This window comes from Opisthorchis viverrini (genome assembly GCF_000715545.1).
Source record: "Opisthorchis viverrini unplaced genomic scaffold opera_v5_44, whole genome shotgun sequence".
In the NCBI taxonomy this organism is placed as follows: domain Eukaryota; kingdom Metazoa; phylum Platyhelminthes; class Trematoda; order Opisthorchiida; family Opisthorchiidae; genus Opisthorchis; species Opisthorchis viverrini.
The window spans coordinates 1,003,543-1,031,510 of record NW_008751700.1 but is presented as its reverse complement, the minus strand read 5'-3'; the positions used below and the strand labels follow the sequence as shown (position 1 = coordinate 1,031,510).

General features: G+C 40.0%; 1 protein-coding gene across 1 annotated transcript in view; it reads left to right on the top strand.

Annotated features, from left to right (window-relative positions):
- Window positions 1-2,752: 2,752 nt before the first annotated feature.
- The window catches only part of T265_03199 (hypothetical protein), a gene marked incomplete at both ends in the record, with an annotated part of 56,633 nt that continues 31,417 nt past the window's right edge, over window positions 2,753-27,968 (top strand). The window contains 5 exons of the mRNA XM_009167618.1: window positions 2,753-3,060; window positions 10,806-10,923; window positions 14,712-14,774; window positions 17,811-17,894; window positions 22,956-23,143. Coding sequence (XP_009165882.1) covers window positions 2,753-3,060; window positions 10,806-10,923; window positions 14,712-14,774; window positions 17,811-17,894; window positions 22,956-23,143 — 761 coding nt within the window. The remainder of the gene's footprint in view (window positions 3,061-10,805; window positions 10,924-14,711; window positions 14,775-17,810; window positions 17,895-22,955; window positions 23,144-27,968) is intronic.

The following is a 27,968-nucleotide window of genomic DNA, read 5'->3' as shown; positions in this document are numbered from 1 at the left end:
CCAGAGACTACCAGTTGAGCTATGTTGGTTCACTTTCAGTGGTTGAATGTGTATGCGAAATGGTTGCTGCACCTGAGTGTAATGTTGAACAACGACCCACAGCATGCATATTCTTACCAGCGAAGTCTGAATCTAAAAAAAAAACAAAATTTGATACTAAAATGGCAATCCAGTAGCGTTTTATATTCCACACAATTAAAGGGAAGCCACAACAGATCATGTATCTTTTCTGAACCAAATGTTTCGCAAATACAATGTTTCCGCCTCAAACGTGTCTTTTTTAAGAGCAAATGTCGCATGTTTCTGAGGCAGTAAGATAGCACCAGAAATGTTTTGCAGTTGCATTGAGAAACGTTCCACGCAAAATAAGTCCCCGGACAAGTTTTGTTGAATACTTTTACAAAACACACGGTACTAAGGTGTGGATGATCCCCATCGGACGAAACATACAACTGTGAAGCCTGGTTCATAGAGCGGCAAAATACTGAGTTGAACTGGTATTTTGCAGGTAAAACTACGCGTTTTGACAACCACACAATTGACGGTTTCTTAAAACTGGTGGCATTCAGTATCCGTCCTGAAAAACCGCATTTTTGAGGCTTAGCAAGATGGGTGCACAGTTGACTTCTAAGCGCTCATGAAAACACAACACAATTGTTTCCTTTGAAGCGTGCATACTTTTCCAACAATGGCGAGAAGGTCTCCGTGCTTTGCCCATGCGCTTCCCAGAAACGGTTTCTTGAAAAGGCGAGGCTTGCAATGCAGTACAACTTTCTAGACGTCATAATGAATAAGATCTAAACTAAAATTCGCCGCTTATTTTTATTGTAGAAATATATGCGCCTATATTCCTGTTTTTGGATGTAACGGAAAAGTTTCTATTTCGATACACGGAAGCTAAGGAGAGGAGTATAGTGATGGAATACATCCATCGGCTGAAGCTTTTACTCCTTAGTTTTTAAGTAGTCTCTCTTCTTCGGGTGGTTCCTCAGCAATGACTGTAGTTTACTTACATTTGCGCTTACATGATGATTACGTTCTAAAACCCGCACATGATACCAGAGATATGTTTTTGCTCACCTGGTTAGTTTCTGCATTATCTACATGCGGATTGCGAGATCATAAATATACGCTGTAGGTCTGATGCCCCTCAAAGACAACGGAATTTTAGCGGATATACACTCATTTGCAAACTAATTTGTTTTTTTCGAGAGACTCACCTGGAACCCAGCTGAATCACTCGGATGTGCTGCACCAGGCCACCTCATGTTTCAGTCGCTACGATATTTGAAATATCGCGATACATGCATATCTTTGTAATGTACTACTCATAAGGTCGATGAAAATCCGTCGACAGCCCACGACCGGTTTCGCCCTTTTTGGGGCTCATCAGGTAGGCGCAGTCCCCGGGTTTCCGTCGACCTTATGTTCTACTTAAAGCCAAATTGCACGAAATTAGTGAATATACACTCATTTGCAAACCTGATGAGCCCCCAAAATGGCGAAACCGGTCGTGGGCTGTCGATGGATTTTCAGCAACCTTATGAGTAGTACGTTACAAAGATACCACCGAATTTTCCTTCAGCTCTGTCGATGTGTGCTGGTATAAAGGCTCACGATGAATCACTGGGAACGCTTAACGCTAAAGCTCAATGTGGTGGAGTAAATGGTTATAATCCGTTGTTTCGTGTGCCGTTGGCAACCTTTTTGGGGGGTTTCTACAATTGGTGCTCAGGTCTCCTAAAATTACACCAAAACACCCTTGTTTAACCATCATTTTTGCAACCAATATTATCCAAGATGCATGTTTGCATGCGTTGCTGTCAAGAGTTAGCGTAATTTGGAGGAGAATGGACTCCTTCTTTTGTAAAACCGTACCACAAGAAATATGGCAACAAGATATGATAGAATGACCTGAATCCCGTGATTGAATGTTAATTGACACCAAATTCCCGCCAAAGCTGAAACCCGCTTACTGCTGGTCAACTCCACTTTACCGAGCGCTTGTGTTGAACTACTAGTGGTTCGAATATAATTTGAAATCAGTGAGATGCGGACTGCTGTTATCTTTCAACAGGTGTACTTTTTGGCACAGAACGACTTCAATTATGCAACTTTTGCAGGAATTATTGGTCTCTGTGTCGTATGCACCTCTTGTTAGCATAAAATGCGCCTGGAGCTTGCAAAGTTGTACGGACCGTGGGGTTATTCAATGTGATCAAAAAGTTTAAGGTGGCTCAATACCTAGGGCACAAGTTTGCCGACTGGACAGTCCGTAATTCGCACTAACCCGCAGAATCCCAAATGCTCTTCTCAATACTTTGCAACTTTGCAATACTCCAACCGTTGTTCTTGGCATTCACGCTTAAAGTAATATTATGACTATTCACTCTATCATTTAAGGTGTATAACTTTCAAAATAGCTCCGCAGGTATATGAAACTATTTTTGACAGTTGACTTGTGAACTGTCAAAAGCCTGGTTTGCCAAGAAGCTTTTTTCCGCTCCACTATTCAATATTTGATCATGCGACGGGTTTGAGATTCACACGATTTTCAACATAAAAGACGCGAAACCATAATTGGTAATTCTACCACATACTACAACGCTCATTCAGAATATACGGGACTACACTGCACTGTACCTGCTGTTTATGGGCCAAAATAATCAGCGATTTTTCTTATGGCAAACTTTTTTCTAACTGGAAACATTGTTTTTTGCTTTTGGAATCGTGCTCTGTAGAAATATGTGCCATGTCTGGGTATTGTGAAGGCAGGCTTCGGCACCGAAATGATTGTGCAAATTCACACAAATCCAATGAGTGTCTAAAGAAAGGTATCAAAAACTTCCATTGTGATTCACCTGTTCAGGTTCCATGTAGTTTGTGCATTAGCCAAGCGACTAGACACCCGATTTCTTCACCTGGAATTTTTTGTTCGTTTTTGTTGAATTGTCAGAAACCAAGCACAGAGTGGAGCGGTGAGCTGTCTGCGGCTGCCCAGTGGTTGCTATCGCAACACGCCTTTCAAAATGGACTCAGCGAACTCCAGTTAGCAATATGGTAAGTAAGATGGTCATTTACGTACCATTTAGTGGGGTTAATTTGCCGCCAGTTGCCCATCCACAAATGGTATTGACTACATCTATGAAGTAGGGTACGGGTTTTATTTTAGTTCACCGTCCAATCGCTACTTTTCGTGGGGAATTTATTTGTAGTCCTTGTTCTTTCATACCATTTTGGATTGTTAAGTGTGCGCGAGAAACCAATCTAAATCTTTTAAGACTTATTTTAGGTGACCGTCGCGCTGCGGAACCTAAAGTAACAGACAAGTGATTCTTTTTGCCTGGGTAACTTTACAGAAAGTTTTAAAATGCCTGTGCTGCGCGTTATGCTTTATGCACCTGGGAGACCTAGGAAGATCCGTATATTATTTAAGAATCAAGGTTTAAAAGGTTTACATTATTTCACGTGCGTTTGTTAGCTTCTTAAGGAAAAGTTAGAAATTTAGCTTTGAACGATATGGTAAAAAGTTGGTGCCTAAAACAGTTTGATACATTGCGCTCTATGGTATTATGTCAACAAAGTTTCATCAAGCGGCAAGTATACTTAGGGATAGGGTTTTCTCCTCTCTAAGCTGGAGGGAAAAAAGGAAAAAATATTTTGCAAGGCCAGGCAGACTTTCGAAAATTCGCATAACGTCTCGGGACACGAAGACTGACACTATTGGTTATGTGACAAACTAATCCTTCATCAGCTGGATGCACTGAAAAATCTGGCCACACATCACAAAGGCTAATGGTTTTGATGAAAGAAGAGGCGTGATTAGGCTGGCGCATGAAGTGCGTCTTCTAATTGCCTATTAGCTGATAAAGTTTGATGACCGGGTCTCCTTTATGCTCGCATAGGTATTTTCCTCTTTTGGAATATTTTATCAGCAACTTTTGTCCGGACAATCCTTTTTCTATTTCATTTGCTTACTTCCTCTTCCAAAGTCATGTACATCCTTCGACCTTTGCATAAAATTTACCTCAAACATTTTATATCTGTAGAAAGCGGGTGCTTTCTTTTCGCATCCTTATTGTTGCCAAACGGCTGATGTATCCGAATTTGTCAGTATGAATGCGTTAACTAGACAGTCGACGTCGTCCTGTCACTGAGTATCTTCTCACGTATATTCACTGGTAACTTTCGCAGAAATGTTTCCAGAGTATAGTGTACCGTCATTTTGAAATGCTGCGGCCAGTTAACCCACTTTTCATCTAACGAATATCTTCAAGAAAGGCATAATAACATCCAATTCTAGGCTCGAGGTTCTATATGGTAAGTGATGCATACAAGCTTGTGTGTCAATAGGTAATCACAAAAATACATTTGCGTTCATAATTAAATGACTGATACTGGACACCCGATAGCGTCCTGGCACTTGTTATATCCAGAGCTTGCACTGGTATCTTGTGTTTGGCTACATGCACACGTGTGTGAGGACCGGTTACTAATTAATTCACAGCTCGCGAAAAATTGGTGTCCTGTTTTTCTTGCCTGAACCACCATGTGTGTCTAGGTCCTCAGCCAATGCAACACCCTTGGTGGCTGCTGTTTTTGGAGGTTGAGCTGTTAAATAACGGGGTTATTATGCTGTTGTCCCCATACAGCAAAAATTTCTCCTTTTCCCACAGCACACACCCACCGATTTCGCCTCATTCAGCTTGGTATAGTCCTGATGAGTAGTCCCTACGTGTCTGTCTTCATCGAATGTGACCCAACTAAACACATCAAAGCCATCCATTCTTCCCGATTATTATTTTTTGACGAGTAGATCAGTAGATTCTCTAAGCTTAAATAGTATATGTCAGGTTGCTTAAAGAATCATCTCTACGCTCCATGGAACGAACCAAGATATCTAACCACTTAAATGCAGAGGCAGCTAAACTGGAAGACTTAGTTGCATAAGGGGAGTCAGTATTGGATAAAGAACGGTGTTGTAATTATCCTCGGATTTTCTAAGGACACGTCCTGTTTCCTGGAGTCGTGCCTTCATGGCCGAAGTATGGGCGTAAAACGTCTCACATACTACGACTTATAGCACGACTGAAAATTGGGCGGGGCTATGTCCTCGACCCACTGGCTGATGAAAGAGGTTCACTGTGTGCGGTGGTTGGGTGACGGCCACCCATCTGAATGAATAGAGTGCTTTCAGCTATACACCAACCAGTGAATAAACTTTTCACTAAATTTTGTGCGGCTTCGCGTTTACAACCACCAGCAAACTGTAGTATGCGTCCTTTGTTAGGGCCAAAAACAGCGCACCGAAATGGGCAGATAATTGCCAGGCCAGTTGGGTTTTCCAGCATTTATTCCATATTATCCTCAGATAAACTAAAAACCAACCGTCCCAAATCCACCCACAACGGCGCGACCATTTCATTCATAATGATCGCCAGTGATATAAACTTCTCTTTGCTTTATTGGTAATAAATCCCAGAAAGGAAGCTAGGACGCCTTAATTTATCAGTAAAGAATTTTCATTGTCTTACTATACCCAAACAAAGTTTCTGCAGTAGGACAACATTTCACTTTAGTTTAGACAATGCCCCAAATGTGGAACAAAGCGATTTTTAAAATCTGAAAATTTTTGAACAAAGAATTTGCTTCGCAATCACGTGTATTGTTTATGTGCCTACTGCAATAGGGTCACAATTCAGTGTTTACCAAAGGTAAGTAGTTTTAGCTCGGGCGATTTTGCTACCCATGTATGCAAGTATACCTTGGCTGGTCAATTCTGGACCCCTTCGACCGTGTGATTTTGCTGGTCTTGTGTAACTGTTTACAGATTTGTGTGGGTAAACAATATTAACTTGTGGGAGCAGGGTAAATAGCTTATCGTCAAAAATTGAAAGTCTACGGATCCTGTCCGATTATCGCATACCTCTTCAGATCAAACGCCAGACTCCTCGAGGCTCCCTACAGAATCATTACTTCAAAATGACCATGGGTACACAAAGGGTTTAACACAATATGCCTCTATTTGTATCCGTTTACGGATATATTTGTCTTGATGCAATCTATTTTTCGCTGTATGATCTCCGCATCTTAGAGTCACTCAAATACGTCTAATTCCCAATTTTCCCAGACGCACAAATCGAAAGATGTTGCATCATCAATCGTTGCCTGAAGCTGCAGATTGTTCGCACAAATTTCCGAATATGTTGTGACACCGATGTGACTATATCACGTAGCTATTGTTTGCAAGGCACACAAAATCACATAAAGGGAATGAATTATTGTATGAGACCGTTTTTCAATACGAGTCGTACAGTCCTTGTGGCAAAACCGGTGCGCATTTAGAGACCTAAAATTTTGGATCACTCTCGACAACGTCGGATGGAATCCGTTTCACGTGACTAGCAGCACTGCCAATTTGCATAACACGGTTTCCCACTTATCCAAAATTTATCGAACGAACCGATCCCAAAATCCCATCACTGTTTGAACGTCGGGACATATTTTTAAGCAAAGCAAAGGGTTTGACGACAGTTCCGACTGCACCTGACCGAATAAACCCGTTTCGATAATAGAGTGCTTCCCAAAAACCATATTTCATCATCGTTTTTCGTCCTCTGATTAAATTCTGCGTTCAGATGTATGTGTTCCCACATGTTCCCGGTTTTGTGCTTAGATGTTGCTATCTGTGCAAAAAACGTTAGTTCTGCAAACAAACTAATGATGGAAAGGCATGCAGACATGCGCCCGAGAAATTTTAATGTGACCCTCCAAAATGTAACAAATAGACGTAAATTGCTACAGTAACAATAGATTTAGCGCAATCTGACAAGTGGTCCAAAATCATCTTTACAAGTTAGGGTCCAACAGAACAAACTCATGTAAGACCTTATAGGCTTAATAATTTGTATGACTGTTGTGGAATGTAGGTAGCTCGGGTGCGCTGTTTGGTTGTTGGCCTGTTCGCCGAGCTTGGCAGTTGGATTGCAAACGTTTCATCACCAATCGAGTTGACATCGTCAGTTCGGGGTTGAGTGGGTTTGAGGAATTCACCCACAGGAGAATGACAAAGATTCTTCAAGTCTTCTAAACAGAACGTGCGGGGTGAACGCGCAGCTTTCAACTACAGTCCGTCTGGCACCGCCTTAGCTGTCTCCTGGAGCAGGGATTGTTGTGGTGCCTGCTGTAGTTGTAGTGATCCTGGAAACAGACTGTATAACCTCAAACCAATATTTCCATATACGAAAATAGCAAATGATTGAAGAAACTCGGAAGATGTGGTACGATCACGTGAAAAATGTTGTGCTTTTGGCGCCTATACTATCTCAGACAGTTTGCAACCCTAAACACCATTGAGGCTAAATAAACCCAACAAATAAGCTCATATAACTCCGTCATACCCTACTATTATTTCGACAGATCCTGTCTAATAGTCTGTAGTTCTAGAGTAGGTAAAATTATCCCCCAGGGAATGAAACCATATTAGCAGTGCGACTTTCAGAGAAATTGCCGATGTTTCTATCGATTCCTATCTCCCCAAGTTAACCCCCCGCCGTTTTTGAATGTGACCGGATTTAGTTTGGCAGTGGTGTATGAGGGAAATCCCTTGAACCACCCAGCACGATCATAATTTTTAGCCCTGCTACAGAAGATTCACAATAAAACAAGACAGCACCTGACTACTCACTACGTCCTCGCTCGTCAATATTTGGCATTTTGTTGCCGTGTTACAAATCCCAAAGCAGGTATGAGTTTCACATCTGGTTCTAGTTTGCGTCTAGCTTGCAGCTTCTGTTTTAGTTTTTGTGATAGGCCCCGGTGGCTGGAATCTAGATATATTTCAGTGATTCAGTAACAGGCCTTACTTCAATCTATCCGCCGTCTGTTGCTGAGACCATCCAGTAACATCAGGCCTAATACTAGCTAGAAGCAAGAGAACTAGAAAGTTCTTCATTTCACCTCTTGTTATCAGAATTTGTAAGATTTGCACTGGCCTTCTTGTGCATCTGCAGCAGAAACGGAACTCAGTGGTGAAAAGTGCTTGGGAGCACAAACAAGGATGGTCTATTCATAGACCCACCGATAGCAGTACCACCACCACCAGCAGGCACCTTAAAAATGTTTTGGAATATTGGTAGTTCGGGTGCATTTACTAGCGGCCAATTAGATTTTTGAGCTGTTTGCTCAGATTGGCACTTGATTCGCAGACATTCTGGCTTTATTCGCGGGGACATCATCAGTAATTTGTAGGGTTGATGGACTCTCTCTGCATGCCTGCACTTATCCAGTATGCAAAGAGAAAAGCTGTAATCTGATTAGCTGTTCGTAATCAACTCACTTGGGGCCCTACTGAGACGTTCGTGTCTTATATTCCCTGCTTTTGATTTCCTCACTACGCACCGTCATTTTTTCAGTGTTTCCTGTGCTAAGTTGAGATTTTTGGTTTGTATTTCGTAACGATCTGTCTGCATGTGTTTTGATGAATTGGTAGTTTGGTGCAGTATTCCTGATTGGTTGACCTCATCAGGCGAATTATCTTTATGGACATTGGTGATTGATTTTTAAATCTTCAGTCTGCAGAGCTCCTATTACATGGGTCCGTTTTTTTGGATTTGTTTAGTCGGGTTTCGAACCAACTACTCTGTCCATTACACATAGAGCGGCCTAATGCAAACTAATTTATCAGCAGTGAGGCTTACGAAATTTTTCCGTGAGTAACTAGTTATTGGGAAATTATTGCTGTACACATATGCATGAGTTCGGTATAAAACGTGAAACAGGTGTCGTTTTTTTATATGAGGAATGCAGTTGCCCCAAAATGACCAGAAAGTTAGTAACACATGGTGGTTTCTCATGAAAGCGAGTTAGCTGTTCTGTTATTTGCGCTTGATGACCGAGGTTTAACTGAACGAATGAGAAATTTATGAAGGTATGCAAATGTGCAATGTACGAAGCAAATAATCAACTACGTCGCTACTTCACTGTCGTAAAGTATCATGTACACGGGACATTCTCCTTACACAACGCAGTTATTGACATTAGAGGCGGATATTGGCCACAAAGTCGTTTTATGCAGTTTGCACAATGCAATTTTGATAAGAGGAAAACCGGGATCATGAAGGGTTTTGTGGGAACAGATTGTCAAAAATGTATATGAGAAAAAACGACTCCCTATTGGAGAGAAGTAAACGCATGACGGTTGGCGTGGTGTTCGGCTTCGCTGTTTTTGTAGCTCAAACGTCCAGCTTAATATCAGCTCATCCACTACTGCCTTTGTTAAACGTGTGAACTTGGTAACTGTGTGGATCTGAAATGTCATTTTCACTGGGTCACATGTTGAAACAATCCATCCATTCACTCATAGGCTTTCGGTCAAGCACAAGCGTCTTCTGACGGAACGCCTGTTTAATTCATCCAAGTCTCGTTATTTTAACGAATTTGTGCAATACGGCTACAGATCTTTGTTTCTATACTTTTCATGAGTGTTTTTTTGCAAGGCTTCTAGGTAACGAGTTTTTAGCTCTTGTTTTCGGCCGCGTCACAAATGCAAGTCAAAACAAATTATCAGCATGTACATCCGATTATTTCTTCAACCTGATGAGGTATCGGGTATCCTAAAATGATGCGAAACTCTGAGGTTTTCTAGTTATACGCGTTGTCGGGTGTCAATTTGGGCCAGTTGTCCAGACGTTTCACTGCGGTCGCGTCCATTCAAATAATCTGAGAATCTGAAAATTTAGGAGGGCTGGACGACTGATTATATTAAGCATTGCACATTGTGATGGTAGACTTTTTTATTAAAAATTTCGATTTTAAGTACAATCGGTTCAGAAAGAGGGATCGGAGGATTCCGTGTGTTATCTTTTTGTCAAAAAGTACACTATCCAGGGTGAGACTAATGAGTTGAAAATCATCATACAAAATAAAAAGGGGTTATACGAAATCCATCCCAACTGACTTAAGGCACAGAAATATCAAATAAAATGTTGGAGCTTAAGGGTAGCTTTAGGCATCATACTATGAAAAACGTTACTTTTACCCTTGTCAGCTTGGTTTTCGCTGCATGACTATAACATGCGTGGCGCAAAATAGCATGTAGGACAATTTGGTTACAAATTTGGGCACTGCTTTATAAAAGACGCAATTTAGACAAGAGAAAAGTTGTTAAAATACTTGGCCGTTCAAGTTTAGATTCTCACCAAATAAAACTTAAACTTGTCTTAAGTGAAAGCGTCTCCTCAGTCATTCCCTGAAATATTATTTCACCGCAAACGTTCGGTCAAAAAATGGCCACTCCAAAAAATGTTATTGTGGTTGTACACACATGATATTTGTTTTTTATTCCACGCCGTATTTACTCGTGGTTCCAAATTACATTCACAAACACGTGGCTTATCACGGGATTGTGTGTAATCACCTTGTTGGCGCAAACCAACCAGCCTTCTGAAAATGTTTATCGGAAATTTATGTGGGTCGCATAGCAATGTTATACGAGTGGACAGAATATGCTAGCCAATGCATATTGTGGTGTGCCGAAAAAAAGAGAATAAACGGAAAAAACATTCAGGGAAGTCGTTCTATTTAAGGATATGTTGATTCAGTTTTGTGAAATTTTCCAGATTGACCCAAAGGTTGGCGAATGATCCGGAAAAAGACAATTTCATTAATTCTTAATTTCATCTCTCTGGGTCAAGAAAGCACAATTATTCCCAGCCTTAGCAAGAAAATCCAAGGATAATATATTCAGCACAGCCCGGTAGTTTCTCTGTTGATTGCTTGCGTTTATCATTTTTTTTTAACTTTAGTTCCTGGATCTGTTACTCCAAAGTATACCGAAAAATGCCAATCGGCTGCTCAATTATTCTGGCGCGTCTGCAAGAGCTGACGCTCGTGTGGTCAGATAAAGAGTTGGAACAGGAACATGTAAGTCTCCAACAACAATTTAAATGCGTTTTAGAGGAGAATGTATCTTTCGTTTGAGCGGGCGTAAAACAAAAAGCATATGTCTTGTAAATAGGATTAGTGGCACGGAGCTTTTCTGTCCGTAGAGCTTTATGAGTATGTGGCAAATCTGACAGCTGGCATTCAGATTGTTCGGATAACTGAGCAGATGCTAAGGTGGAGTCTCACACCTGATTCTAACTCAGCAGCTGTGCAACTGGTCGCAGACGATTGATCCTCTGACAAACAATCCGAACTAATAAATAAAGGTTTTCTGGCTGATCTCCATGACCATTTCATGAGTCGCAGGCGGCGGGTTAACAAACTTCATATGGGATTCGCTTGGTCCCAGAATGTGCCACGGTAAGAAAGGCGGTTGTAACCATCAGGTTGCTACCACAGCAAGGATAGTGAACATGGATAATTGCACCAAGGTGAATGCTTTGCAGAGAAATAACCTGTTTTGTGAAAACAAACAACCGCACTTGCTCTACCCACACCTAACTGTCAAATTACGGTTGTGACACGTTAATACGTATTTGGTGCTGAAAAACCCAGCAGGTAACTAACATGTTCAACAAGAGTGATCGCACCCAGATTTGAGATAGTTATTCTGTGCCGCCGAATCTTACCCAAGTTACGTCTGAGAGATGACCGGTTACATTCTCAAGTGTGGTAAACCTGAATGCACATGACTTTGGTTGGCAGAGACCATGCTTCAGTTAAAACTCATTTCATCGGTCCCATAAAGCGCGCTTGATTTTTTTCATTCAGGAAAAAATATTATTCTAAACGGTGGGCTCTCTATTGCTCCTCTTGCTTGGTTTCTCAAGAAAGCGTACATTTACATCCATCGCTATATGGGTGTAACGGTCGAACGGTATCTTCGAGTGACGCGTAATACCAGAACCTCCGGGTAGGCAAAACAAAGTCGGAGCTGGGTTTCTATACGGTACTATTAGGGTGAGAGAAATTCGCAATTTGTACAAACCTCGACAGTAGATACGCGTCCAAAACAAACAGTCCGCTTGGACTTCAAAAGTGCAAAGCAAGGGAGCAAACAGGCTCCAACGTGCGACAGTCACACGTGCAAAGTCGGATACAAATGGCCGGATGCCCTCAAGGCCAAATGGGTGAAGTGGTAAGGACAAACAAACGTCAGTTCATATATACACACTAAACACAAAAGTGGGGCGGGGGTTACAAATGGGGACATAATAAACGTGGGGAATTTCATTGTCAACATGACGGATGATACAATGGGTATAGCAAGTTTGCTACTTCTAGATTTTGTCTGCGATAAATTTCGGCATTTCTAGTATTAGAGTTTAAGTAGCCAAATTGCCCCAAAATGAAGTCATTTTATTCTTCCTTTATACCAACCAACTCTGTTAACATCAGTCATGTATGTGACTATATGCCAATTTCGGTAGCCATTTTTTCTTTTTGATAGCTGGCTTACTTGACCAAGTCATTTGAAGCATTCACGGAACACGCTCTGATGTTACTGACCCAGTGTCGTGTCGTGTTTTCCCAAGAACGACCGGAAACATTGTCACACTATGAAAATTTGCTGTGGTAAGTACATCCACACAGTTTCGTCTTATGTAAGAAAAGCGCCTGATAGTTCACGGTTTGCAATTGCCTGAACAAATTAATGGTGACAACAGATTTTTAGGACAAGACAAAGGTTTAAATCAGGAAGATTTACATGTTACTCTTTACTCCGTTTGACAAACTTTATCATGGTCTCCGAGACGTAGAACAATAAATATCGGTCGAGTCTACAAGGCATACTTTCTGGTCATTAAACGTTCGATGTTTCGCTTAACTAACCATATTCCATCAGCAAATGACTCATAATCAACCAAAAGCAACCATGTTGGAATGGAGTTAATTGTGGTTTTAATAGATCAATCATAAACGCAAAACGCTTACGTGGTAATAAGTACTGTGCAAATTAAAATAGTATACACGCATTTTTAGATCATACTGCTCGGGTACAGAATCAACGCGTCTTCAAATAAACAGAGGAAGTTGGTTTTGAATAACGCGTTTGATTCAAGTCAGGAAAACTGAGCGACTAAGTGCGAAAACATTCTCCGCATACAATCCGACATACGATCAAAATTTACCTTCGGCTATCTTGAATGAAATATAGCTCATGAGTAAACCTAAGGCGCCGTCTCAAGTCCGCGCTTCCCTCGTTGTTGTTGAGTTGCAGTTGTTCCATAATGCTAGCGAATATTATCACCGAATTTCCTCAATATTTCAGCTGCTTGCAGGTTTTACACAATTCGCGACCATTTCAGTTCTGCCTGCCATTCAGTACAACCCTGCAATGTGAACTCACGGCTGCAATCAAGGTGCTATCAATGGGATCTTTACGATCATTGTTGTTTGTTTCGTCGTTGTGTCACCTTTACTTTATGGTGTTTTTCCGGGTACATCGTTTTCCATGGACAGTCAAATGGTTGACATGAGTTGGTTTTTTCCTCCTTGTATTACCACTGGAAGTGGGAAAGTAATATAGTTATTATAGTTAGTAAATATATATTCCTTCCGGACACCACCAAGCAAATGTGTCGCTTGAGCTCACATGAATCATGGATTATCTACAATTCATGAGCGGTCTGTCGGAAAACCCGGATGAGCGGAAATTTTCGATTCCCTTTCAACATTCACAACAAAAGAGTCCTCTGTATCACCATAAGATTTATATCTCATAATCCGGTAACCGCATTCAGCTTCACCAGTGTAGATGTAACTAAAGTCGTGAGACAAACACCCCTAAATATTTTGCCTCAACTCTTGAGGTATATGTTTGAATTTGCTAAATGGCGATTAATGGGATTTCAAGATTTTTCGCTGAATTACACGTATGTTCCGTATCTGTCAGACTACTCATATGTACAATCAACAGCCCGGGCGTTGGCTAACATTTCATTTAAATCACTTCTAGTTGGCGATCACCCAGGAACACAGTTTAGTCTCAGAATTCGCCTCCAACCTGTGATCACAAACCCTGCAGCACTATGAGTCCACTCACTGATGCACACATCGAATGCCAGACTACAATATTTTGCAATCGGACGGATATAAATTTACCATGGCATAGAGGAACTGGTAGAATCACCACACGCAGTGCTTGCTGAACACAAATCGTTGCCCATGAGGCATGAATTCTAGACAGTATCCAGCAAGAATATCGTTAATTTATCTGTGCTGAGTTTCAAAGCGAAGTCGTACTAAACTGGGTATTAGTTGTTTGTTGTTTTAAAATCTCTACAGCAATAAAACACTTGAATCAACCTGTGTTCATTCGCGGAATCATAACCGTGCTTAGTGATGCGCATTAGCGTGAAGATAAACTGTGGGTTTGTTCCAATATGCACAGATGGACCTTGTGGAAGTTCGGGGGCAATCAATTACATTACGATGGTTATCGTTCTACTGATATATTCCTATTTGTTACTTTTTTGTCTAGTGGGTGTGTATATGGCCTAGTTTTACGGGGACATATGCGTGACCTCAGGCTCGCATCCTTCATTTAATTGAATGAAGCATCACATTTACACGGCCTTCTAAAGCACCTGATGAATGAGGAAATATTCAATCAACCCGGTACTGCTCAGCATTGCCTTTTGTGTAAGCATGTGCAGCTTTTATCACTTAATGTGTTAATTTCTGCTGGGCTGGATTTTTTCTCAAGAATGTTATGGGTCATAATCTAAGGGCGCGTTGTTTCGTCTGATTTCCCTCCCTTCCAGAAACGGGCGGTTACCAATTATGAGTTATTCAAAAAAATAGCTGAAGTACCCGAGGGCAAAGCGGTAAGCTTTCTGTATTTTTATCGGGTTATGTGGGATGAAAAAGGCAGATTTTTGTTGGTGATTTCGCGCCCATTTTGACGTTAATGACACATAAATAACAACATTTTTCACTTTATCTATGAGTCCTTGTGGTTTTTCGATGAGTACATAATCTATTAACTCAGAAAAGTTCCAAAGTTTGGAACGATAACTGGTTGGAAGGATTAGTAGAGTCAGGGTATAACAATGTGCTAAAAATCAAGTGAAGCGATTTTCCCACATGACGCGCGCGAATTTGTCTGCTCGGGTAGTTCCAGAGGTCCTGAAGGTAGAAAACAATAGTTTTCCTTGTGTATTCCAAAAGTTCAGCTCTGTTTGTGATATCTCAAGCAACTAGCGTGATGACTAGTTTTCTCCAGTCGTATTTATCAGCTGCACATGAGTGTTTACATCCTAACCACTTTTCGAGGAAATTAAATTTAATTAGAATGCTCTCCACACGTTTACCACAAACTATTCACTACCACGGGTTTTCTACAAACTGCCGAATATTTGTGTTACTCAGATGTTACCGCATTTGTTGGATAAGATTTGTGAGAGTTATGAATACCGAGGACGAAGAAAAAGGGCAGTTTATGGCCTGCCAGCATTCAGACTCGAGCTATACTTTTTCAGATACAGCGGCTATAATAAGCGCGCGACTTTCTGTTTCATTAATGTACCACGGTTTACCCTGCCGCTCTCGTCGTGGGATGCACGACACCTAGAACTTTCCAGTCTTACAACTAACCCAAGCTCGCATCTCCGTAACTTTTAGAGGTACACGTTCGCCCTATGCTTCACTGTCAGCTTCCGTAATGGAATCGTGCATTTGTAGCAGATCGTTAGAAATAACCCGCCGCTTTCCAGTGAAAGAAATTTGCAGATGAAACTCAGTTTGTCACCACCGAGCTAATACTTTCGCATCAATGATTGATGACAATTTCCCTGTTCCAGAACAATCAAGGTGAAATAGTATGGGTGCAAATGTCAGATGTTGCTTTGAACTACACATCACAATTTTCTTTTCCCTGTTAAATAACACTATATTTCACTTGAGAATATGGCATACAACTGAATGAACACAGAATAAGTCTTCACAATGAAATGTGCTCATCATAATATCACTTTAAGTTGCACTACATAACAGAAGTGTTGTGATGAGATACAAACTTTTTTTGACGCAAAAAAGCTCGGAATATCTTTTTAGAAGTGGAAATCCCATCCCGTCTTATAACAGGCTCAGAGACACACGTAAGATGGTTGTACTCTGCTGCGTAATGAACTTTGTTGTCTTTCAGTTTGTCTATTAAAACTAGAGAATAGTTTTGTGCTTCATAAAGCAGACAAATAGTTTATTGTGTAGCTGGCGCACGATAATCGAGATTAATAGAATAGATTAACTTGGCCGATTTCCTTAGAGTGACTTGGTTGCACAACAGTGGCCATTTAATCTATGTCACCGGCTATAAGCGCACACACAGGTGGCAAGATGGTGAACAGTGTTTACTTTCTTCTCCAGAGGAGACCTACCACCCGACTTCCTGCAAAATCTTCCTTGGTCTTAGACTGCAGTAAACTCGTTGATTCTATTGCTAACCAACATCTACTGAATAAGTTCCATTCTCTGCCGCATTCTTGATTTGAGTATCCTCCCAAGTATCAAGCATAACTACCCGTCCAAGACTTCGATCTCTTCAAAGCTGCATGATGCCGACATGAAGTTTCGTCATGTATCGACTAGTGATCTACCTGGGTATCCGAATCAAATTAACCAACTCAAAGACGGGAGTAAATATTGTGCTACTGGAAATAGATATGTAGCCCACCAGCTTATACGGCACTCAAGTTTCTCTGAACAAAGTTATATTGATTAGAAACAAAACGGTTGGTTTGGTCCAGTCCGGCTGTTTGTTCAGAAGCTCATTAAAGAAGCATAAGAGCCTTGGTTTGATACGCACTATCACACGACCGAATGTAAATTCATGAGATTTTATGTTGATACGTGAAACTTGTTGTTTACCTACTTTTTCATTTAGGAAGCAAATGTGTGTAAAGAACGACAATTCGTTCTTTATACCCCAAAATTAAAATAAACAGAATTCTCCTTGCTAGTGCAGATCATTCAATTATTGTACACTGTAGGGACGGTGCAACAAAGATTAAGTACTGAGTGGATAGCTAACAGAATAATAAATAGATGTCTAGTGTGGGTCTGACACTAACGCTTGACTTTTTCAATATCAATCTTTTGGTAATCAGAAGAAATTTTACCGTGGAAAAAACAAAAAGATCAAATATTTTCTTGAAAAACACTCAAGAAATGATAACCATGTATTAAAAATGGGACGAGCTCTGCGGATAACATTTACTACCCCGCGTTTCCTCTCGCCGAACAGCACCACTGACGAGGATGGTTACAAATCTTGGTCCCAATAACCTAAGTTTCAATGGAAAGTAACTTCTTATACAATAATTTCTTTTGCGCCTAAAAGTTTTCACCGATTTAGGTAAATTTACAGAACCAATGCCATTCATTTGGAACAGAACATGTATGCTGAATTCCTATTTAATTCTTTGTCTGTTAGTTCGTAAGGCGGCTGAATAGGCACCCTGATGGAAATGTGAAAACGATCCATTGAACGCAAATAGGCGGGAAATATCTGCCAATAATTCATCATTTCCCATTTACAGAAATTAGGTTGACCCGTGTACGTTTGTTCGACACAAGATCCAAACTACTTCCTGTGGAGATTTGAAATCTATAAAACAATTCGACGTTCAATTTAATGGAACTGTCATGTCGCTACTGCTTTCAGTTCTCCTAATCACAAGCTATTAGGCATACACCTGATTCCACCCGGAAATCGTGTCACATAAGTGTGTCACTGGTGCAGGCGGTTAAGTGAACGGTGTTGTCATTTTCAAGTGCATCCAACAAACAATAGCGGCCCTAGTGCCCTGTGTTCTGTCATGTGACGCTCAATTGTTCTTGTTTGCTCATCCTTTTATTCCCAGTTTGGTCACATTATGAATGTGGACATTCGGAGAATGGTAATCCATCTGACCAATTTGACTGATGATTTGCGGGCGGCGGACACGGTATATTCTCCAGTTATGCAAAGGTAAACTGCCAGATCTTAGATATTAGTTTTTCAAGATTTGGTAACAACAGGAAACGGTTTCATCATGCAAACTGTATTTCGAAGGGCGCCAATGGGATACCAGGCTGGGATGCTTCAAATTCCCCGTGAAAATCCTATTAATATCAAAGCAACATCCTGAATCTGGAGCGTGAGGTAGCTCAGTTTTCATTGTGTAAACTTACTGAGAGGTCAGTGGTTATACTGGCGTCCTTGGATTGCTGTCCACAAGTGCACTTGCAAATGGCAATTAAAACTAATAGGTTCTCTCAGCTAAAGACATTTCGTATTTCGGAAACAGGCGTACATTCCGAACTGCTCCTTAAAGCCTGCCCAAACAAAGTTGTAACTGGAGCGGCCTCTGCAATCAAGGGAGAAAAATCAGAGTGTATTTCGGTCAGCCCTTTGTTAACATTTTCTAAAGCTTATTTTAAAGCTGGTGGAACTAGGCACCTACAGACACTAAGCCCAATAAATATCATTGAACCCAAATGAAAACGCAAACAAACATATCGGCACATAATTTGTGTTCGCCAAAATATGTTTGCCGTTATCCGCGTCATGTGATTTAAGAGACATATTGTGTTTTGCACCATTTTTTACTTGACATAATAGATTCCCTATGCTTGAGTCGTATGATTTGCCCCGTAAACAACACATGAAATATGACTGATAGTTTGCTTACTGGGTAGTCGCCATTCATCACTTATAAACAATAAATTAATTATATCTTGGTCCAAATTGAATGGGTTTATGCCGAACTCATTACGCGAGACAAACGGAGCACAATTTGTGTAAAATGCAATGGCCGCATGCAAACATTTGGCAGTTGGTCGATAGCAAGAATTTAAATCTACGTTGTAATCAAGATGAGCGTGATTCACATTGAACATGATACGGAAGTGAATGTTACTATGTGGTTGTACCGCATTTATGCTGAATTTTCTCCATGCGGTTTCTCTTTCAGGACGCGATAACTACAAACGCTCCTAAGTGTGTATTCTCAGTTAATGAAATTTACTTTTAGAAGCTGCTTATTGTTGAGTGCCATGGCCGAAAGTGTAGTAGAATGTGTAAAACAGAAGATGCGTAACTCTAAATACATGCTGGTATTCGACAGAACAAGCTTCTATGTTTAACTCAGGCCAGTAAGTTGAACGCGACTGATACAGCAGTGTAATGCTCCTTGTTACTTTTCGGGCAAATAAACATATATATGAAAGCTGTCGCATGACCTGACTGAGTGCGCCGACTACTCAAGTGGTATGAGCTATAGGAATAGAAATAAATATTTCTGATAACAAATGCAACTTACTAAGTTATAACAATGATAAAGCATTCATCTCACTGCTAATCTCCCGACAGTTTGCTTTTTCAAATTTTTTCATGGTTTTACACTGAACCACTTTTTTATCGTCCCTAAGCTAATATCTTCCGTACATACAACATTTATGCCCAAAACTCCTACCTAGTATACACAGACGAGGTGGTGCATTGGTCAGCCTTTATATACCTGCTGTTATTTGCCATTTGAACTATGTAAACAGTATTGTATTTGTGTTTACTTACAGACAGGTGGGAGTTTTTCTTCAGGACCTACTGCACCGTACATATACAAAACTGGTAAGTGATTACATCTGGTTCGCGGCTGAATCACCTGTCATGCACAACATACTTATCTGTGAGGCAAACTAAATTCTTTGAAAGATCTACATCACTTACCTGAAAGAAAATATGAAGGTTTTACTCCTGTAGACAATACACTGATGGAAAATTCTGGAATTTTTGTGAGAGTGTGAATCACTGAAGTTAACTTTTTACGGAGAATCTCAAACATTCAGCTCCTCAGATGAACGTGTATAGATAATACATTGAGGTACTAAGCAGATTTGGCTATACTGTAGTGTGACTCAAACGGGATACCACCATCAGCCTGATCTAGTTTTAGATAAGTTTGATTTCGTTCCAAAAATTTCTTACATTCTGACATCCAACCAGCATTCAAAAAAACCGTAAATACAAGCATACATCGTTCCTTCGAGAAGGAGTGAAACTTAGTTGATATCAAAATAATATGCTGCACAGCTGGAAATCACAGGCCCATTTATCGCCGTTAAGTTTCGAACGAATAATTTGCCTAGTTTATTTAATTTTCCTGAATAACATGCGACGTATAGTCTGTGTGTGTAGATGTTCCTAACAAAAAAGCATTTACCTCAATTCACACCATGGTAAACATTCATTCGTGGGCCCGCTTCTGAATGCGCATACGCTATTCACCGTTGGACGTCTGGTTAAAACGCTCTGTTCAGACCGAATCGGCAATCCAAATCATCTGTAATTTGGTCATTTACGGAATAACTATTTGTCCCCTGACTGGCCACATGACCTTGCTAACACCCTTGATTAAATAAATTTACAAAATTCCGCCGTACCCCTCGATTATATTGCGAATCAAAATACACTTGGATTGTGCCACCCCAAACCTTGGTTTATGAGCCATAGGGCCTAAAAATGTATAAGTGGGAGCGAAAAATACGTTTTGCTGACTTAAATGACCAGTTGAAAATGAAACATTTTGTAAGATCTCGATACTTAGAATATATGACATTCAAGCCAACATACTTATATCACGTGGTTAAATGATGGCGTATATGCACGACAACGGCTTCAAACTTATAGGTTACATTTAATCAAAAAATAAACGAATGTATCTTCTGCACGTGAGACTCCAGCTAGTTGCATTTTGTCTGGCCTTGAGGTGAAACAGAACGCTGTTGTTAAGGGAACCTTTTAGAACTTCTATTGATGAAAATCGTTGAGATACTGTACACCCAATTTCGGTTCTCCCAGAGATCGTAATCTAGTATTACAAAGCGCCAGTGACTGGTCTAAATAAAATGTACAAACAGATTCTGCTTTGAATTTCAGATTAGAACATAGATGCTTGCGCTAGCATCGATGGATGTCTTTACCGCATTCTTTGCTAAATCGCTTAACTCTAAGTTAACCTAGCAAATTTGTAAACACTTGCCTTTCTACTGACATTCACGTGGATTGAAGGAATACAGTCATGCTGAGAAATTCGTTCCATAGTGTTTCCACGGATTTCCAACTCTGACAAACCTTCGTTGTGATGTGACGCCATCAGCGATCTCTTCCATGTAAACGTTCAAAAACAATTCATGAAACTTCACTGTTAATGAATATCGACAATGCATTAATCAAATCCTGTCACATATTCTTTCTTGGGAATCAACGTGGTCGGCTAATTCGATGCATTTCTCGTGCTACTATGGACGTGCTTTTCCCTATGGGAGCAACGTTTTTATGTTGTAAGCTGGAATGACAGTACGAAATATGCTTTTTTTCCGGAATTTTCTAAAAGATTTCCTACAATTTCCTTTAACAAAGGAATTTATTTCCAAAGGTTCTTGCATTTTTATTCCGCATAATGAAACTGTATAAAATAAATTTTTCTACCGTGTTAACTAGCATGTGATAAAATCTGCCTTACTTAATCCCTGCTTGATAACTCTGTCAACAGATGATAAATATTAACCTCTTAGGTACTAGATAAGCCTTTGGATATCTTGGTGGACCCCAAGCCATAGGATAATGAAACGTAAATGGCCGACCATAAAAGTTGAGAATAACCAAAGAATTTTGGCGAGGCGCTGACATCAACTTTAGCTACCGATTTATCATTATCTTGGAAGAAAATGAAGATATACCCCCGAAAAATAGCACACTAATTTGATTTAACATATTTGTCATTTTTAAATTCTGGATTATAGAAACAATGCAGAGTAGTTAGCCTTTTCCTTTACCTAGCTTTAGTCTTTCCTTTAACTACCGATAAATAGTTCTGTGAGAAATAGCCTCAGTGAGAACGGCTGGTCTTGTTTTTAAGATTCATCACAAACCCAAAATGGGAATGTTGCAGTAGTAAAGCAACTTACCCAAAACCTGTGGCAGATTCCACTGTCATTAACCACCGAGTAACAGTCTAACAACAGCACGAGTAGAGCGCATGAAAGTTCAAATGACAAGTAATGTATACACTACAAGCAATTCGCAATTTGTTCTCTTATGTGACGCATACAGAGGAGCTAAATAACCACTAACCTTTTTACAAACGCCACCAATTTGGTGATGCCTACCGACGATATACTAGTATCCAATTAACCACAAATATGTTAGACTCAATAACTGAGTACTTTCATGATTTAGATGACATAGGATGAAACCTTTGAAGTGACAGGTTTTACCAGGTCCATTGTTCTCACCGGCTGTCTGTATGGAAAATGAAATCAATATAACCATGTGATTGGCATTTTTCTGGTCGGCCGTCGAATACCATTTGATGGGACTCAAAATAATTTTGGTAGAAGCAAGGGAGTTTTAAGTGCCGCAATATCATATTAAACAAAAGGATCATAAAGCTTGAAAATACAGAAAACTAAATTCAGTTGGACCGTTTGTTTATTTACCCGCAATATGAGCCATAAAGGTTTCCCAGTCGCTGGATTCTGGGACAAGTTGTTGCCAGAGTTTCTGCTAGATGCATGTTATCAAGTTGCAGTTACCTAGAATATTTAGCCTAAACTATTTCCTACACAGAGAAATATCGACTTCTACAAGTTATAAATTACACAATCCTAAAAACAAAAGTTCAAAATGAAAAGCAAAATTATTACTGTACTTTTAAGCCGCATGTCCCTGTATAATTTGGATACCTGAAATTTCCGGTGAAAAAATGGTATTTACAAGCCATAATCTACCTTTGCCATTGCAATCGGAGTAATCAATGCTATCTAAACTAAGTGAAAACGATCCGTACACTTACACACTTAATTGCGTTTGGATCAGATTCTGACAACCATTTTGCCAAAAAACATTTAAGTTATGGCTTTCAGCGGTGTTGCACTTCTTGAGGCGCACTAAGTTTTTCAAACTTTTTTGGACCAATATGCCCAAAAGTGCCTAAAAGCCCATATTATCTTGCTGGCTTTTTCAGCTCCACCGAGAATTGTTTGAAGATGGCAGGCTAGGTAGTTTGGTCGGAAACATACTAAACACAGCTCAAAATAAAATGCAGGACGGGGTGGAACCCGAACACAAGTTGGACCAAGACATGTTGGAATTGTTTTCGCTGTTCCACGCAATCCAAAAGTTTGAACTATTTGAGAGTTCACGGATAGATAAGTAAGTTTACTAACTATTACTTCGTAAAATTATTCAAATGGTTTTTCGGGAAATCTTCGATTATCCAATCAATGACAAGTGTTCATAGTGAATCGTGGATGTCTGATGGCCTGGGTGGATTTGGCTGCCAATGACGGTTGAGCCACCAACATCAATGCGAATCCGATAAACCATAATTTATTTGTGTACACCAGCAAAGGATGTGTGTGAGCCTGTTACGTAATAAATTATTGCTGGCCGCAATATATGTGAGTGTCATTTTATAGAAAATCACCTCAACCAATTTGATCTGCTTGTCAAAGTTATATATAGATCACTTTCATAACTTTGGCTTACGGAGAAGCAGGAGCGTCGGTAATGGCTTGTTTACTATTTCTACCTGACAAAGCTGATTAGATTAAAGTGGATGTGCGTTATTTCAAATCAGCGTGTCCTGGCTTCCTGCTCGACCGAAATTTTTATATCAGACCGCCAGACTTCACGCCAACGATGCTCCACAGATGCTTCGAACGAAATTGTTTCTCCCAATTTTCAGTAATTCAAGTGCCTAAACAAGCGGAACAAGCGTGCTTATCCCCACAGATACTGAATATTAAGCCATTTAAAATACCCAAGAATGCATCGACACTTGTGCTTCTATTTTTATACGATATATCTCAGACGTTTGCTTTGTGAAAATGTAATTTGCTCTTTCGTTTTTGCAATAATAAAATCAGTGAAGAACCGGAACCCGAAAGCTTTGACTGGTACTCCTGGTTTCAGCCGGTTTTTTCCATATGGGTTCAACGCTGTGGCCTGCAACTTCAGGAAGTGGTTGAGAAAGACCTTCGACAAGATCAGGTATACAAATATACAGAAAATTCGGACACATTTGTCATGTGTATCATGTTGAATTTCCACTTATTTTGTTTGAAATTTTTCCAATGCTAGCAGGCAAGTTGTTTGTGAAAATTAGTGCTGATTAGAAATCTCACCAAAGCGTACGACATTTGCTGTGCTCCTTAAAAAATTGAAGTTGGAGGTGAATGGCGTACCCTGTAGTTGGCACATTAACTACTGTCAGTTGAAAAATACAAACCGCAGTTGCCTTTTGATTTAGGTGAAAGAGCATCACAATTACAAACCGAATGGAATGATTTAGTAAATAGCTATTTTAGGTAATAACACAAGCAGATATGTTCTAAAGGTTTCGTCGCCAAGCCTGATGAAAACAGCGGCTTTGATTTTGCTTTGCTTATTTGCTTGCAGAACTCTGAGTAGGCAGACCCGATTGACTTAGGCTTCACACACAATACTGTTCCAACTCGATTGATTTTAGACACTTTCTAAGTGACCAATTGGTTCTGTCTTGTTGGGAAAATTCAGGTGAATCACTGTCATCTTACGGTTATGAAACCCTTTTGATGTGATATAAAATGCCCTTACCATGGGCCGAAAATTTCGGTAGGATCGGGGTTTCCTTACAATCGGTTGCATATCGTCGAAAGGGGGGCTGTCCCAACTTAATGGACAATCACTCCCTAATTCAGCCCAGCACCTGATTTACACTGCCTAATATGCATAGAAGATGGATCCACTGGTTATTTGGTTAGGTAATTAAATGGGCAATAATCTGGCCGCCTGTATGCCGAACTAATCTTCTGTATCATATTCCTACTGAAATTAATGTTATAATAATAATATATATATATATGGTCAGCTATTGGAACTTAAGGCAGGTTCGCTAAACCCATTTTTTTAAAAGATGCTCTATCGAAATTATTCATAAGCCTTAAATAATTACTAACCCTGATACAAAAAATTTTCAAAATTTTTGGATGTTGCAATTTCTAAACCCACTGAACCTTCCACAGAAAATGTCTTCAGAAATGAAGTATTCCACAAAACGCGTATCTCATGCTTTGCGGAAGGAGTGCTTCTCACCTGTGGTAGTCTTCTAAGAAAGATATATTGCACCAAACTCATTACATGAAGTTGGGAAACATAAAGAGCCCTTGGCATGTGGGAGCCCTCATGCTATTTAATCCTCAGTCCAGACGCAAAATATAGAAATGTGGCATTCCAAATTAAGACACCAGTACTGACTACTAGTACTAGACTATTGAATAAGCTTAAAAAAACAATTTTTTAGGGGAACTCATTTTGTTGAAATTCGCAAACCTACCCGTTGCCCAGGGCCCAAAGAGCGGTAAACGCATTCACGGTTGCTTGGCCTACCTTTTTGTATGAAGTTGCATTTTACTCTTATATTAGTGTTTGAGGGCATAGGTAAATGCGAGTTTGTAAACATTTTAAACGCAAGAATGTTGTTCTTTTTAAAGTAATTTTACTTCCGTCAAAAAAATGCGCCATATTATGGCTTAATTCATCCTGAATGAGACAATTCAAAATGCAACCTAGCAAATTTTCCAATTACCCGCTAGTTCTAGCTTAGATGTTTTGAGACAAAAAACCGTATAGATGCAATACGTATTGATCATTTTTTAAAGTGTTGGATCAGTGTTTCGTGACTTCTCCTTTGATTTGCATGGCTGTCCCCACAAAGTAACTCGTCTTAGGTAAATACTAGTCTACTTTGTATCAAACAGCACTCGAGTTAAAATTTAGGAAGCAAAACCTTTTCACTGCTTACAGCTGGGGGTATACAAATCGTGACTTCAGATTAAACTTCAAAGTGCGTTTTTCATTATTGCTAAAACGAAAATAAAAGCTTTTTTGTGGTAATGAAAAAATAGTTCCCGGAAAAGTTGTTTAAACTATTTAAGTGATGTTTTATGCTTCGTAGCTTTGTTATTATTTAAGCACCCCGATTGCGCAGCGGTTTTTCGATTATTTTAAACTAAGAATGTAAACAAATAAAATTTCTTCGGGTTCGATGAAAGTCACGTACTTGAAATATCCAGCTAAATTAAAGGGAAGAAACAAAGAGCAGAAGGACAGCCTTTATACACACTTGCTGCTTCCTTCAAAACCGGCGAACTTCGAGACTCACGAAAATTTGATCCCAAAGTGATTAAAGAAGAGCAGCAGTAAAACTCGATTCTCCCTGGAATATGAGCCCATTCATTTAATTCCCTCAAATTCCATACCGTCTAAGATTTTCAACATTACACACCACTTTGCTATGCATTTTTGAGAAACATATCAACTTGAGTATGACATAATGACTGTTGACATGTTTACAGCACGCTATTTACTATTGCAAAGAACAGAACTAAACCGTCATCCGTTTCTTACATAAACAGACTTGACGGACTATTCGGTGTAGAATAAAATGGCATCCTTAATCTAAGCTGACTGTGCAGAGTTCCCAGTTCCTCTTCGAAAGTCAAAAGCCTCAGTATCAGCTCGTTTCTGCCCACTAACTAATAAGCCAGCACAGTGCAGTAGTTACTGATAGCGCTCACCATGACATGACTCACTTCTGACCACTGTTCGGATAGCTGCCGTTTGTAATACTGAGGTTTTCACTCGACTACGTAGGAAGTAAGAGTAAAAATTATCCCTTTTAAAAACTCATTTTGTCTGGATTTCTATCCTTACTACCATTGTTGCAGACGCTTTCTGTGTCATCAAAATCAACATAGAAAAAATCACCGTGAATATACTGTCCACAGACCCGAAGGGTGGTGATCAGGTTCTGGTCAAAATGCCGGTTAGGGTTGGCTGTTGTCGGGCTTCCGACTACCAAGACATGTGAACTAAGCGAGGTTGAATAAACCCGCATTTGTATTCCTTGTCAAGCATTGCCAGAGTTCGCGAAAATCTCCATTCGTGCGAACGCCCACGGCATTTTTAAAAACCGGAAATTACGAAAATGATACAGTTAGGTTACATGTTAACATATCTGTCTGGTATGTCCTCAAGGGTTAACAGTGTTGTAGCTAATAGTCAGAAATTAAAATTTGGTGAAACTGACTAAAACCTATTAGGGTTTGGCCAAGAATTTTTGCAGACCTCTTTAGTGATATGAGCGACCCTGAACCAGGAGGATAAGCTTTGTTCAATTCAAACACATCACCATTCATCATTTCCGTTACGAACGCGTTAGTATTAGAGGAAAGTTCAAAGGTGTTGGGGAATCTATCCGATGAGGGGTTACTTAGTTGCCTTTGTCAAGAACTGGCTGATCAGCATGGGTTTTACGAAAGGTCTGCTGGAAACTCCCATATGAATCATGTGAAACTTCGTTAGCGGCAAACTGTGAACAGAACTCCTGTTTAGCCGGCAATCGTCCCATACTGACACCCTAACCAGCTGCACTCAAGCCTCCCCATAATTCATTGCTTCCTATTTCTCTTTTTAGTACACTTTAGAGGCTCCACCAAATTAGTCAAGCTTTTGTATCCCCACAATGGTTCCCTCTATTTCTTTATTGACATGTCCGCGCTCAATCCTGGCACTCATTTAGCATCAGTTGTCTTCTTGCGTGCCTCTGATCGACTATAATGTTCTGCTTTGTTTTGTAAACCTTTTTTCTCGTATAAAATTAATTTTCAAAAAATTGCCTAGCGGTTGTATTTCGTGCTCTCTGGTTCATATTTTTCAATTGCGCACTGCCTAGATTGGATGATGGTGTGAATACCTCTTTCCTGAAAAAGAGTAATCAGGGGTGATTCATCAGGATCAGTCGTTATTCGCAAATAATTAGTATGGTATTGGTTCAAAGACCAGCAGTTGTTTCCTGAGCCAAGCTTGTCTTATAGTGAATGCATTACAAAAAGGAATTATATGAGTAATAATGAGTGATATATGGAGTGATAGTGAGTGACATGGGTTAGGAAACACAAGAGAATTCTCGCGAAATACATGCATTTGCAAATCA